This window comes from Rhinolophus hipposideros, assembly GCF_964194185.1.
Source record: "Rhinolophus hipposideros genome assembly, chromosome: 19".
Lineage (NCBI taxonomy): Eukaryota > Metazoa > Chordata > Mammalia > Chiroptera > Rhinolophidae > Rhinolophus > Rhinolophus hipposideros.
The window spans coordinates 32,438,881-32,453,957 of NC_138065.1; the positions used below are offsets into that span (position 1 = coordinate 32,438,881).

The 15,077-nt window shown below is 38.7% G+C and overlaps 1 protein-coding gene across 5 annotated transcripts in view; it reads left to right on the forward strand.

The window, feature by feature from the left end:
- Nucleotides 1-1,502: 1,502 nt before the first annotated feature.
- CD55 (CD55 molecule (Cromer blood group)) overlaps nucleotides 1,503-15,077 on the forward strand; it is a 47,445-nt gene continuing 33,870 nt past the window's right edge. For 3 of the 5 annotated variants that reach the window (XM_081025154.1, XM_081025158.1, XM_081025155.1), the window contains exons 1-5: nucleotides 1,711-1,909; nucleotides 2,675-2,860; nucleotides 10,981-11,172; nucleotides 11,556-11,655; nucleotides 12,847-12,932. In XM_081025154.1, the coding sequence (XP_080881280.1) occupies nucleotides 1,816-1,909; nucleotides 2,675-2,860; nucleotides 10,981-11,172; nucleotides 11,556-11,655; nucleotides 12,847-12,932 (658 nt within the window). In that variant the 5' untranslated portion in view covers nucleotides 1,711-1,815. Of the gene's footprint in view, nucleotides 1,910-2,674; nucleotides 2,861-10,980; nucleotides 11,173-11,555; nucleotides 11,656-12,846; nucleotides 12,933-15,077 lie in introns of all 5 variants that reach the window. The other 2 variants (XM_081025156.1, XM_081025157.1) reach the window with 2 other exon arrangements.

Below are 15,077 nucleotides of genomic sequence, written 5' to 3' on the forward strand. Positions count from 1 at the left end.
GTCCATAATAGCATGACAGAAGGGAGTAGTAGGTAGACTCATAGGAGGCTCTCAGGGAGAATAAATGAAGACCTGGTATCACTTCTAAAACACTTCTGGGCCCTGATAAACTTTGTGTCTTTATTTCAAGTATTAGAGTAAAAGTAAGGTATTTTAATGTAAAATATGAAGGTCTAGATGATGCTAAAAGCCCAACTTCTAAACTCTTAATGTTTTAATACTGATAGCTTTTGACGAAAAACGATAGGAGTGACTTTCCTGGAATCTCTATAGGATCGGTTCCAGCATTGAGTGACACATGTGGTTCAGTTCAGTATAGAAAGCATGAGTCAGAGCAAATGCTATTGTTGGAAACAGTTTTCCTCCTTCTAAAGCTCATACTAATCCATAAAAAGCAATCAGAAAGCATTTAGAAAAGCATATCAGTACCCGATGCAACAATTACCCCCACAGCTGGTCCATGGACTAAGTTGTAAGTCAGGGAATTAACTTAACCAAGTAAGATGTTTGAGGGACTAGTTAGAAAAGTTAGGCTAGGACTCTGCTAACCAGTCCCAGTAAATTACTAAAGGGAAGCAAGATCTTGGGGGTACTCTGCGTGAATGTAACTGGCTTTTCTATTTATGTCCTTCAGTGTTTTTGACAGGCATAGTGCTGGGCGAGTGGATCTTCACTCTGACTAGCACCATTTAATAAATCTGTGGTTCTGAGCCTGGCTGCACGGCGGAATTATGTACCTGGAGCTCTTTAAATAATCCAGATGTTCCCCCCCTCCCTTCACCTCTCATTCCTTGTCCTGAGGTGAGACATTCTAATTTAACTTGTCCTGAGGTGCCTGAACATCTGGATTTTTAAAAAGTGCACATGTGATTCTATACGTGGCCAGCCTCACAAACCACTGGCATATACTTAAGGTCTTCTAGCAAACTTTCCTCTTAAAATTTACCACCCTATCATTTAGCTTTCTGGTGCTTTCTTTCTGCCCAACACACATGCGTTCCCCGCAGGATGGTGAGCTTTTCTCTGCAGTCCGACTAGAATAGTCCTAAAGTGGAATTCGTGAGGTATTCTTGGTAAATAAGGAGAACCTTGGCGATGAAAGTGGTCACCACCCAAACCTGGTATGAACAAGTCACTCCCTGCTATGTAGCTCCACCTGTTTCTTGGGTCATTTCCCACTTGCTGTTTTCCGATTATGGAGTGTCATAGGAGACAACACACTCCGTCGTTTTTGTCCCATCCTTTGGTTCGCATTTGGCAGCCCTCCTACAGCTGAAGGCACAGAGTGCCTGGGTATGCCCTCTCTTTCAGCTCCGACAGCTACCTCAGAATTCACCTGCACCTACCGCTCATCTATCTTTGCAGCACCAAGGGGGCTTAGAAGCCTCTTAAAGTAATTCCCACTCCTGGGGAGCCAAGCCCGCGCCACTGGAACCACTCCCTTCTCCCCACTTTTTGGTACTTATAAAGCAGATATTTACATTTCCAGATGGCAGCTCCTCGCAGTCCCCACCCTAGCAAAGAGAAAGAAAAGGTCTCAGCGCCAGAGAGCTGGTCTCTGCCAAGGACCTCTATCCCAGTCGAGGGTCCTTAGGGGTCAGTGACGCAAGAACCCCAGCCCTTGCCCTCCCCTCCTCCACGCATCTCTTCGCCCCACCCTTTGTGATTCAGAGCCCTGGCCCCACCCAAGGCACTAATTTAAATTGGCTCGCAGAACGACTAAGCTGTGCCGCAACTTACAGCTCCTTGCTGGAGCCCGCTTGGTGTTGCTTCTGAAGCTGCGGAGTCCAGGAGCCGGATTCTGGTTCCCGCGCTATGAGTCCTGCGTGGCAGGGCGCCGGCGCAGTGTTGCGCCTCCCCCGCGGGCTGACCATATTACTGCTGCTGCTGTGTCCACAGGCTGCGCGGAGTGAGTGGGGGATGGGGACCTAGCTCAGCTGGGTGAACCCTAGGCTGTGTGGGAGGGCCTGAGTCAGCATCCGTGACAACCGAGAAGTCTGGGAACCTGCGGAGGTGAGGGATGTGGGCATCGGTAATTACTCCCTTAATCTCTACATTTAAGACTCAGAGCTCCTACTGGCACGATCCCGTGGGACCGGAAGAGGATCTCTGCTGCTAACCAGCAATTAGGGGTCTTGCTGTGGCGGACCACCCGGCATGGCTTTAGGAGTGAGGCGTGGAGAATTGAGGAAGGATCCGCTCAGTGTGCAGAACAGCCAAACATGCGGAAGCCAAAAGGCAGGGCTCAGAGTGAATTCTCAAACCTCCAATTATCTCTAAGGGTGGGAGGCAAAACAGCTGACCTCCCTCGCCTCCAAACAGAGTCCAGTCATGTGCAGCACACAGCGCTACAGATTTGCCCATTCCCTCCAGGTGTAAAATTCCAAGGGGCGTCTTTGTTGCGTGCCTAACAACAGTATCTAGGCAGAGATAAATACTAAACCACTTTAAAAAAATAATGAAAGGGACGAATTTATTCTCGACTTATTTTAGTCTTGAAATTAATTGACAAGGCAGGAAGCCTAGCAAGTTCTTGGTATGTCAGTTCTGCACGGGATGGAAATGTTACAAGTACATCTAAAGCCATTGCTGCTTCCCTTATTCACCTTGGAAAAGGAATGCTGCAATGAATGGAAAAGTGATTGTTCCTTCAGTTCCGTTTTTTTCACCCTAGGTGACTGCAGCCTTCCCCCAGATGTACCTAATGCCAAGCCAGCTTTGGAAGGTCGTACAAGTTTTCCTGAAAAAAGCATAGTATTATACAAATGTAATAAATATTTTGTAAAAATTCCTGGCAAGCCAGACGCAGTGATCTGTCTTACGGGCAATAAATGGTCGCAGATTTCAGAGTTTTGTAATCGTAAGTTCTTCATTTCTTTTTACAAAAATTATGGAAATGAAATATGTCTTGTTAAAATTTATCCCACTTCGGCGTGACTTATAATTGATCGTTTTCTAGCATTATTAAACCCCAGGGTATATTTGTTGGCACTTCATACTTCAGCTAATTGATAATCATTACTTCATCGAATAGGTCCTGCTTCTCCATTAACAGGTTCGCCCCACCTCCACCCCCCAACACTATACCTCCTGAACTGACTAACAGGGAAAATAAACAATAGCTACTGTTGTTTAGGGAGTAAATTATATATGAATATGTTTGGCAATTACTTTAGGACACATAACATAGGCGCTCTATTCTCTTAAATTTCATTTTTAATTAATATTTACCAAATACAACTCTGTGATGGCATTTCAAAAATGGCTCTATATTTACTTAAAAATCTATGCATAGCTTTTACATATACAAGTAGGTATAAATATAAGAACTTGTTTCCTGCCTTTGAAGAAGTTGGAGCAATGGAAGCTACAGTAAATATAGAAACTGCCTCAAGTATTTTTTTAAAAATTAAATTTATTGGGGTGACAATTGTTAGTAAATTTACACAGAATTCAGGTGTACAATTCTGTATTACATCATCTATCCCATTGTGTGTTCACCACCCAGAGTCAGTTCTCCTTCTATCACCATATATTTGATCCCCCTGACCCTCATCACCCACCCCCCACCCCCTTACCCTCTGGTAACCACTAAATTATTGTCTGTGTCTATGAGTTTTTCTTTCTCATTTGTTTGTCTTGTTCCTCTGTGGTTTTTGGTTTATATACCACATATCAATGAAATCATAGGGTTCTCAGCTTTTTCTGTCTGACTTATTTCACTTAGGATTATACTCTCAAGATCCATCCATGTTGTCACAAAAGCTCCTATATCATCTTTCCTTAACGCCAAATAGTATTCCATTGTGTATATATACCACAACTTCTTTATCCATTCATCTATCGAAGGACATTTTGGTTGTTTCCATGTCTTGGCCACCGTAAACAAAGCTGCAATGAACATTGGAGCACACGTGTCTTTATAGAGAAATGTTTTCAGATTTTTTGGGTAGATACCCAGGAGAGATTGCTGGGTCATATGGTAATTCTATTCGTAATTTCTTGAGGAACCTCTACACTGCCTTCCATAGCGGCTGCAGCAGTCTGCATTCCCACCAACAGTGTATGAGGGTTCCTTTTTCTCCACAGCCTCTCCAACACTTGTTACTATTTGTTTTGTTGATGATAGCCATTCTGACTGGGGTGAGGTGATATCTCATTGTGGTTTCATTTGCATTTCTCTGATGATTAGCGATGTTGAGCATTTTTTCATATGTCTATTTGCCATCTGTATATCGTCTTTGGAGAAATGTCTGTTCAGGTCCTCTGTCCATTTTTCAATTGGGTTGTTTGTTTTGTTGTTGTTGAGTTTCATGAGTTCCTTCTATATTTTGGATATGAGCCCCTTATCAGAGGCACTGTTTGCAAAAATCTTCTCCCATTCAGTTGGTTGCCTCATTATTTTGTCAATAGTTTCTTTTGCAGTGCAGAAGCTTTTCAGTTTCATATAATCCCATTCGTTTATTTCAGTTTTTACTTCCATTGCCTTTGGAGTCAAATTCATAAAATGCTCTTTGAACCCAAGGTCCATAAGTTTAGTGCCTATGTTTTCTTCAATGCAGTTTATTGTGTCAGGTCTTATGCTTAAGTATTTGACCCATTTCGAATTAATTTTGGTACATGGTGACAGATAGCAGTCCAGTTTCATTCTTTTGCATGTAGCTATCCAATTTTGCCAGCACCATTTATTGAAGAGGCTGTCTTTCCTTTATTGTATGTTTTTAGCTTCTTTGTCAAAAATTATCTGTCCATATTTATGTGGTTTTATTTCTGGGTTCTCAATTCTATTCCATTGGTCTATGTGTCTGTTTTTCCACCAATACCAAGCTGTTTTGATTATTGTAGCCCTGTAGTACAAGCAAAAATCAGGGAGTGTGATACCTCCAGTATTGTTCTTTTTTTAAAATATTGCTTTGGCTATTTGGGGTCTTTTGTGGTTCCAAACAAATCTGATGATTTTTTGTTCTATTTCTTTAAAAATTGCCGTTGCGATTTTGATGGGGATTGCATTAAATTTGTATATGGCTTTGGGTAATATGGCCATTTTAACTATGTTGATTCTGCCAATCCATGAGCATGGAATGTCTTTCCATTTCTTTGTGTCTTCTTCAATTTCTTTCAAAAATGTCTTATAGTTTTCAGCATATAAATCCTTCACATCCTTGGTTAAGTTTATTCCTAGGTATTTTATTCTTTTTGCTGCAATTGCAAAAGGAATAGTTTTTTCTATCTCTTTTCTGAGATTTCATTGTTGGTATATAGGAAAGCAATGGACTTTTGTACGTTGATTTTGTAGCCAGCATCTTTACTGTATTCATTGATTGTTTCTAATAGCTTTTTGGTGGAGTCTTTAGGGTTTTCTCTATATAGCATCATGTCATCTTCAAAGAGTGACAATTTAACTTCTTCATTCCCAATTTGGATGCCTTTTATTTCTTTCTCTTGCGTGATTGCTCTGGCAAGGATTTCCAACACTATGTTGAAAAGCAGAGGTGATAGGGGACAACCTTGTCGTGTTCCGGAAAGTAGAGCAAAGGGCTTCAGCTTTTCACCATTAATTATGAGATTAGCTGAGGGCTTGTCGTATATGGCCTTTATTATGTTGAGGTATTTTCCTTCTATACCAATTTTAGTAAGTGTTTTAATCATAAATGGATGTTGTATCTTATCAAATGCTTTTTCTGCATCAATTGATAGAATCATGATTTTTGTCCTTTGTTTTGTTTCTGTGATGTATCACATTGATGGATTTGCGAATGTTGAACCATCCTTGTGCCCCGGGGATGAACCCCACTTGGCCATGATGAATAATCTTTTTAATGCATTGTTGTATTCAATTTGCTAGAATTTTATTTAGGATTTTAGCATCTGTAGTCATCAGAGATATTGGTGTGTAGTTTCCTTTTTTTGTGTTGACCTTACCAGGTTTTGGTATCAGGGTAATGTTGGCCTCATAAAATGAGTTAGGGAGTACTGACTCTTCTTCAATTTTTTGGAAGAGTTTGAGCAGGATTGATATTAGATCCTCTTTGCAGGTTTGGTAGTGAAACCATCTGGTCCAGGACTTTTGATTTTGGGAAGGTTTTTGATGACTGATTCAATTTCGTTACTGGTGAGCGACCTGTTTAGAATTTCCAGTTCTTCATGATTCAGCCTTGGAAGGCTATATGTTTCTAAGAACTTGTCCATTTCTTCTAAGTTATTAAATTTGGTGGCATATAGTCCTTCATAGTATTCTTGGATAATCCTTTGTATTTCTGTGGTGTCCGTGATAACTTCCCCTTTTTCATTTCTGATTTTGTTAATTAGTGTCTTCTCTCTTTTTATCTTAGTGAGTCTAGCCAAGGGTTTGTCAATTTTGTTAATCTTTTCAAAGAACCAGGTCTTTGCACATTAATTTTTTCTATTGTCTTTTTGTTCTCTATTTCATTTAGTTCTGCTCTGATTTTTGTTATTTCCTTTCTTCTGCTGACCATGGGTTTTGCTTGCTCTTCTTTTTCTAGTTCTTTTTTTTTTTTTTTTCTTTCGTAACAGCTCGATTTTAATTACCATCAGGGTACGCTTTTTGAAAATTCAGTGTTTACGTAGTTGACCATTTCTCAGCTACCAGACCTTGGGGACTGCAGAGAGTTCTGAGGTCTGTGTCCTTGCTCTGAAGTTACTGGATGCCCTGGAGGTCCCTTGAAGTTACGGACTTCTTCATCTTCTTTTTGTTCTGCACTGGCTTGTTTTGATTCAGGGTCTCGTTCAGCCTGTGATCCTGACTGAAGAGTGTTGTTCCTCTAGATTTCTTAGGCTTTCTTATAGGTTTGGTGGTTTTTTTGGAAACTTTTTTAGTAGAACTCATTTGAAGGGATCCTTTTACGTTTGGAGTTCTCATCTGTACCTTGCGACCACTTTTGGTCCTGGCTGGATTGGGAGCCTTCATGTTCTTTCTTTTGGTACCTGAGGTTGGTTGTTCCATGTCTCTCTTAGGCTGTGTTGTTTCTTGGTAACTTTAGCCATTCTAAGCTTTTCAATGGACTCTTTTTCTAGTTCTTTAAGGTGTAACATGAGGTTATTTATCTGTGATTTTTCTTGTTTCTTGAGATAGGCCTGTAATGTTATAAATTTCCCTCTTAAAACTGCTTTTGCCACATCCCACAAATTTTGGTAGGATGTATTTTCATTGTCATTTGTTTCTATGTATCTTTTGAGCTCTCCTCTAATTTCTTCTTTGACCCAGTCGTTCTTTAAAAGTATGTTGTTTAATCTCCATGTATTTGTGTTTTTTCCTGCTTTCTTTTTGCAGTTGATATCCAATTTCAAAGCCTTGTGATCAGAGAATATGCTTGGTATGACTTCAATCTTCTTAAATTTGTTTAGGCTGATTTTATGTCCCAATATAAAGTCTATCATTGAGAATGTTCCATGTACACTAAAAAAGAATGTATAATCTGATGTTTTAGGATGAAGTGCTCTATATATGTCAATTATGTCCATTTCATCTAATGTGTCATTTAGGGCTGCGATTTCGTTATTTATCTTCTGTTTGGATGATCTATCCATAGCTGTCAATGATGTATTTAAGTCCCCTAGTATAATTGTGTTTTGGTCAATTTCTCCCTTTAGTTCTGTTAGTAGTTGCTTGGTATATTTTGGTGCTCCCTGATTGGGGGCATAAATATTGATGACTGTTATGTCTTCTTGTTGTATAGTCCCCTTTACCATTATGAAATGTCCATCTTTGTCTCTTGTTATCTTTTTCACCCTGAAGTCTGTTTCATCGGAAATCATTATGGCTACACCTGATTTTCTCTGGGTACCATTTGCTTGGAGTGTCAATTTCCACCCTTTCACTTTGAGTCTACGCTTGTCCTTGTAGCTGAGACGTGTCTCTTGTAGAAAGCATATGGTTGGGTTTAGTTTTCTGATCCAATCTGCTACTCTGTGTCTCTTTATTGGTGAGTTCAGTCCATTTACATTTAGGGTGATTATTGATATGTGAGGATTTCCTGTCATTCTATCTTTAGTTTTCTGGTAAGGCTGTGTCTCCATTGTTTCTTTGCCTTTTTGTTGTTGTCTATTATTTCTGTGTGGTTGTATTATATGATGTTTCCCTCTGTTTCTTGTTTTACTACAGTATATATTTCAGTTCTGGATGTTTTTTGAGTGGATACCCTTAAATTTATGTAAAAGAAAGTTTGATATTTAGAGTATTCCAGTTTCTTCAGCACACTTACTTTCTCTATTCCCATATTCCAGTTCAGGCCTTTACCTTCCCCCTTTTTATGTTTTGGTTGCCACAAGTTGTCCCTGTTGATGGTGGTCTAATAGCCTCCCTTAATATTTCTTGTAGTGCAGATCGTTTATTAGAAAATTCCCTCAGCTTCTGGATATCTGGAAAGGTCTTTATTTCTCCTTCATATCTAAAGGAGATCTTTGCTGGATATATTATTCTTGGCTCATAATTTCTCTCTTTCAATAGTTTGAATATTTGGTTCCATTCCCTCCTAGCTTGTAGAGTTTCTGCTGAAAAATCTGATGATAATCTAATGGGCTTTCCTTTGTAAGTTACCATCTTCTTTTCCCTGGCTGCCTTGAGGATTCTTTCTTTGTCATTGATTTTAGACAGCTTCAATACAATGTGCCTTGGTGAAGGCCTGTTGGGATTGAGGTAATTAGGTGTTCTATTTGCTTCTTGGATTCGAGGATCCAGTTCTTTCCACAAGTTTGGGAAGTTCTCATCGACGATTTGTTTGAATATATTCTCTTTTCCCTTCCCTCTTTCTTCTCCTTCTGGTATGCCCATTATTCTTATATTGCTCTTTCTGATGGAGTCAGAAAGTTCTTGTAGAGTTCTTTCATTTCTTTTAAGTCTCAAGTCTCTTTCTTCTTCCATCTGTGTAAATTCCAGGTTCCTATCTTCGATGTCACTGATTCTTTCCTCCTTCTGGTCAACTCTACTACCTAAGCTGGATATTTTATTGTTAATTTTTTTCTATTGAGTTCTTGATCTCCAGAAATTCTATTTGGTTCTTTTTCAAAATTTCAATCTCTTTTGTAAAATGCTCATGGTGTTCTTTGATTGTGTTTCTGAGTTCATTAAACTGCTTTTCTGTGTTTTCTTGCATCTCGTTCAGTTTTTTCAGAATTGCGATCTTGAATTCTCTGTCATTTAAATCACATATTTCCATATCTCTAAGTTCCTTTTCTGGAGACTTTTCGCTTTCTTTCTGAGCTATCTTGTTGCCTTGGTTATTCATGGCAATCACTGATTTACTATTTCTCTTCCTAGACATCTACAGCAGTGGCTTCTGCAACAGGTTGATAGGTAAGCGAAGAGCTTTTGAAGTTCCACAGCTCTTTCTGCACCAGATTCAGAGCCCGTATGTTTCAGCAGTTCTGTTTACTCCTGCAGGGATCCACCCAGATAGGTGGGGCCAGGGGCGGGGTGAGTTGTGAGAGGTGGCCCAGAACGATGGTGGCAACCACCACCACAGCCAGTCCTGCTTCCACAGCTCCCTCCCCTTTGCCGGAACTAGTTGAGCTGTGAATTTGTGTCTGCGGTCCACAGTTCTCAGAGCAGCAAATATTCTGTCCTTTGATCTGACACTGCTACTTTATCGCTTCTAGCACTGGGCAGGTGGGGGCGGGGCGAGCTCTGGGAGGGTAGGAAGTGGGTGGCTAGTCTCCGTGCCTAAGGCTTCCATTCTCCGCTGGGCAGTGAGGGCTTAAACCACCGATTTCAGCCCTCTTCTCAGTCTTTGCTAGAGGTCTCTGCCGTGAATGTTGGGTTCAGCCATGTTATATGCTGCCCCCTCAGCCCTGTGGGCCGTAAGCGGAGCCCTAGCAGTACGAGTCCTTCCCTCTCCCGAAGCTGCGGTAGTTCCGGGAGCAGCGAGCTCGGAGCACTGAGCTCGGAGCACTGAGCTATGTCTGTGTCCTGCGCCCGCGCGGCTCCATCTCTGCACTTCTCTCCCTCCTCTCCCGCTCGCGTGATTCACCCACCTGGAGGTGAATTCAGTAGTGGGCCTCTTCGTCTTGCCTGTCTGCTGTGCAGGGAGTCCTTTGTGGAGTTATTGTTGTCCGATTCATTGTAAATTCCAGGGTAGCGCTACAGAGGCTCACCTCACGCCGCCATTTATTTTTCCACAAGTATTTTTTGAAACCATGTGTGAAATCAGCTTTAAGTTTTTAAAAATCTGTCTGTAATAGAAGACAGTAGGTTGAAGTACATAAACCTTTGTATGTATATCATGTTTCAGTGTTTATAACCCTTCTGCATATATTACTTCATCTAATCCTCCAGATAACTCAATGAGGTGAATAGGGGCTCATCCTCATTTTACAGTTGAGGAAACAGGCCCTCAGAAGTTAAATAACTTCCTTGAGATCAGCAGCTCTTATGCAGGAAAGCCAGGGTTCAAACTTGAGTCTTTTGATTATAAATCCAAAACCCTTTCCACTATGCCATGCCTCTATAAATTCATATTTGCCCAGATATTTAAAATTTGTAAATACTTTTATGTACACACTGGCTCATCTGAGCCTGTTCCCATGGGTTGTTGTGGGGATTAAATGAATTTATATGTGTAAAACATTTAGAAATATTCAATACATATTTGGTACTATCGTTACTATTATTATTGTTGTTGTCCAGGACAATCGCCCAGGAATCTGTAAATATTGGTTCTCAACTACTCCTGTGCTGCATAGGGCATGGGTATTTATTGAGTCAGTGGCCAGAACTGTGGGCATAGTGACATGTATGTACCAAATCTACTTCACAGGTCTCTAGTAATTAGAAAATGAAAACGTATATGTGAACACACTTGATACACTTTAAATGTCATAATGATATTAATATTGTTAAGTACCAAATATGTACAAAGAAATACAGAAAAAGGGGTAATGTAAGGACCAGATAATTCAAAGTAATTAAATATAAGTTATAAAGTGATACTATTTTTTTGTTGCTGCTTTTGTTAATACTTTTAGGTAGCTGTAATGTTCCAACCAGGCTACCCTTTGCAATTCTGAAACAGCCTTATAACAGACTGAGTTATTTCCCAGAGGGTTGCGTTGTGGAATATGAGTGCCGTTTGGGTTACACAAGGAATCATTCCCTATCAGGAAAAGCAACTTGCCTTCAGAATTTCACATGGTCCAAACCAGATGAATTTTGTAACAGTGAGTATAATTTTAAAGACTATTCTTAATCTGATGGTGTTTGAGGAAATAGTATTTCTTCATTCATTTTGGAAGTCTATGTACACATATTCTCTTTAGAATGATTCTTAAAAGAACCATTAGAGTCATTTTATTTTAAATCAGGCAACCTAAATACTTGTTAGATAGGAATATTAATTTACTCACAGATTTCACATTTAGTTAAAGATTACTGTAAATGAAATAAGTACATATTCTACATATGTTGCTTGTTTTGAAACTTATCAAATGAATGTAGGACTTAAAAAGTCTAAGAATAAGAGATTATCAATGATTCAGATGATGAATTTGTATAGATGTGCCTGATGCTTTAATGAAAAAAAGAAATTTGTATTCTTTTCTAGAAAAATCATGTCGTAATCCTGGAGAAATAATAAATGGTTATATTAATATAACAACTGACATATTATTTGGCGCATCCATCATCTTCTCATGTAATACAGGGTAAGTTTTGATATACTAAATACTATACTTAACAAATGAAAAAACAAATTAGGATGTACGATGGAAGTTTTTAGATTTGTGGCTAGTATTTATAAGCTAATAGCAATAAAACTACCCCTTTATTCAAAGATTTTTCCCATGACCTCATCACAGTAAAATTTAGTAAAACATGGTGAGAAAGGAAGATTTCTTATACCATTAAATTCTCTCAATTCTTAGATTTCAGTATATACGTGATTCATTATAAACTTTTAAATGTGATTAGTAAAGGAAAAACTTGTAATATGTTGACGATAGTTGCAGAAATTAAATCCAGGTGTTGAATATGAAAGCAACCTGTCATTTACCTAAATAATAAATTTGCATATGTTTTTTTCTATATTCAAACAACCTGTTATAAAATATCATGGTTTAAAAACGTTTATTCCTACTGTGAAAATACTATTCTGGCTCAAATCTTTTATCAGTTATTTGTGTGGAACAAAGGAACTCAGTCATTGAGTATCATCAGTGTCTCGGATGCTGCTGAAAACTTCATATTCATTTCTCATTTAATATCTGCAAATTGAATTATGATATTTTACTCTGTGTCCATTTTTCATAAAATAAAAATATCAGTATCACTTGTCTTCTGTACTAAACATAGCTATTTGGATCATTAATATAATTAATATTGAATCTGGGAGTACTTTGAACCTTTTAAATATAAGTACATTCTATTATTCTATGAAGCCTTTATTAATCTTTTAGAATTCAGAAATATAAAATATTCAAGCATCTAATTTTAAAATGCTTTAATATTTTCTAACATGTGCCCCACCCCAGTAAAAAATGTTTTGCATGTTTTATGCTTTTTTATCCTTTGGATGTCACCTTTTTTTTTAAATTTATTGGGGTGACAATTGTTAGTAAAATTACATAGATTTCAGGTGTACAATTCTGTATTACATCGTCTATAAATCCCATTGTGTGTTCACCACCCAGAGTCAGTTTTCCTTCCATCACCATATATTTGATCCCCCTTACCCTGGATGTCACCTTTTTAAATTTAGTTTCTTCTTTTTCTTTAAACTGCCATACGAACTCTGACCAACTATTGTTTTGTCTCCATCTACTGGAATAGTAAATATTTTAAGATGATATTCTGCAAAATTTAAGAGAACCAACTTTTCTCTTCCCCTCGTTGTTTAGGTACAAATTAATTGGTTCACCTTCTAGTTACTGTATAGTTGTGGGAGACACAGTTGATTGGAGTGATCCATTGCCAGAATGCAAAGGTAAGAGTGAAAAAGTCTAAGCACTCAGGTTGTAGGGCTGAATAATCAATGATAAATTACTTTCTGCCCATTAAGAATTATTCGCAGTATGTATTTGTAGTACCCTCACCTTCTAATGTGTGTCTTAGCTAAAGACTTTTACTTATAATGCTCCTTAATTTATTAGCTGTGGAGATAAAGGATTAAGAACAAACTGAGGTTTGTATTGTGCTTGGTCATTTATTATCTTAATTTCTTCTAACACTCAGGTAAAATAAATGTGGAAGTCCTTGGCCTTCCTCAAATAGGTGCCCACTTCTTGCACTGTGAGGGGTCTCTGATGCACATAAAAGGACAAATAGGTTTATACACCCAAGTCATGTCCTGTATGACCTTTATCCCTATTCCTTTGAACTTTGGGCTAGGTATGCACATCAGCAGTATAGACCATCCTCAAGAATATAGGCCATGTGCTCCCTTCGGCAGCACATATACTAAAATTGGAATGAAACAGAGAAGACTAGCATGGCCACTATGCAAGAAAGACATGCAAATTCGTGAAGTGCTCCATATTTTTTAAAAAAGAATATGGACCAGGAAAAAAGCCTCTTTCTCCCAGGCCTCAAAAGGCTTATTGGCACAGGAATTCCAGATGCCAGTTCCTGAAGCATGATTTAGAATGGGGTGGGGGAGGAGCTCACATTGAGCACATCCCTTCAGCCCTGCAAATACTTTACCTAGTAGAGAGAGGCACAGCCAGAGGAAGCCAGAGCACAGCATTTTAATGTGTGGGAGCTAGGGCAGGAGTCCCACTTGCCTGAGTTCAAAGGTGATACTGATTACAATGGCCTCCAGCCTTCATTCTTACACTCCATTAATGTTTCAACTATATTCCACCCAGAGTGATCCATTTGAAACCCTAACGTGGCTTGTCTTTCCTTTTTAGAGCTTATTAATGTCTCCTCATCACTTACAAAGTTGAAACTCTGTATTATAAAGTACAAGGCTAGTTATGGTCTACCTACTTCTCCATGCTCATCTTTGGCCCTCATACTTTATGCTCTGACCATACAAACTACTGTAGTTTTCCATGGACCTCAATGCTTCTTCGTGCCCCCACATTATTCCTTATACTATTACCTCTGCCTGAAAAGCCCTTCAGTCCCATCTTTGCTTGGCTGGTTGGGTTTTCCTTTTTCTTATTCAGGATCTGCTCTGATAGTCATTTTAAAAGCTTTCTGACCTACTAGTCTGGTTAACTGTCCTTCTTCTCTCTTTCCACACCACTGTGCATGCCTCCGTAACAACGCTCACTATTTTGTATTGAAACTACTTCTTTGAATCTCTTTCCCCACTATAGTTGAAGACTATATTTATATATATATATATATATGTTTATAGAACAATGCCTGGTATGTATTAGGTGCTCAGAAAACGCTTCAATTGAACTGATGGTGATGTGTGTAGTCATCATACACCCTAGTTTACTGTAAATCAGATTAGCTTGTTTTTGCTTCCTGCAAAGCAATACCTAAAAGTAATTTATAAATTTGCTAGTATTCTCTGGGTACTTCAGGGCATTCAGTGTAATATAATTTAATGTACACACATGATCACATTACTTTCCTGCTTAAAAAATAAAAAAAACAACTTCATGCCTTTAGAGAATGTGGAATCATTGAGATTTTTAGCAGGGTGACTGCTGGGGGAGGCACTTTTTATAATATAACTAGAGTAACTCTGCTTGTATATGCTTTACAAATTCAGCTGCTCAGTAAGAATTACTTTAAATAAAAGGCTGTGAATCAGCACATCCCTATCCATTATCACTCTGACATCGCACAGAGCCATTACATTTCCACTGTCTCTATTCCTAATGCTATACTCCGCTTCTTGTAAGTATATACATACATATATATATATATATACATATATACATATATATATATATATATATATGAAATTATAGTTGGCATTCATTATTGTTCAGCTTCAGGTATACAGTGCAGTGATCAGGCATCTACATCATCCCTGAGGTGGTCTCCCAAATGGGACACGTGTCCATCGGATACCCTACAAAATCTTTACAACATTATTGATTACTTTCCCCAAATTAATTTTCAAAACCCCTGGCCATCTTGTATTTACCAACTTTTTTCTAATCCC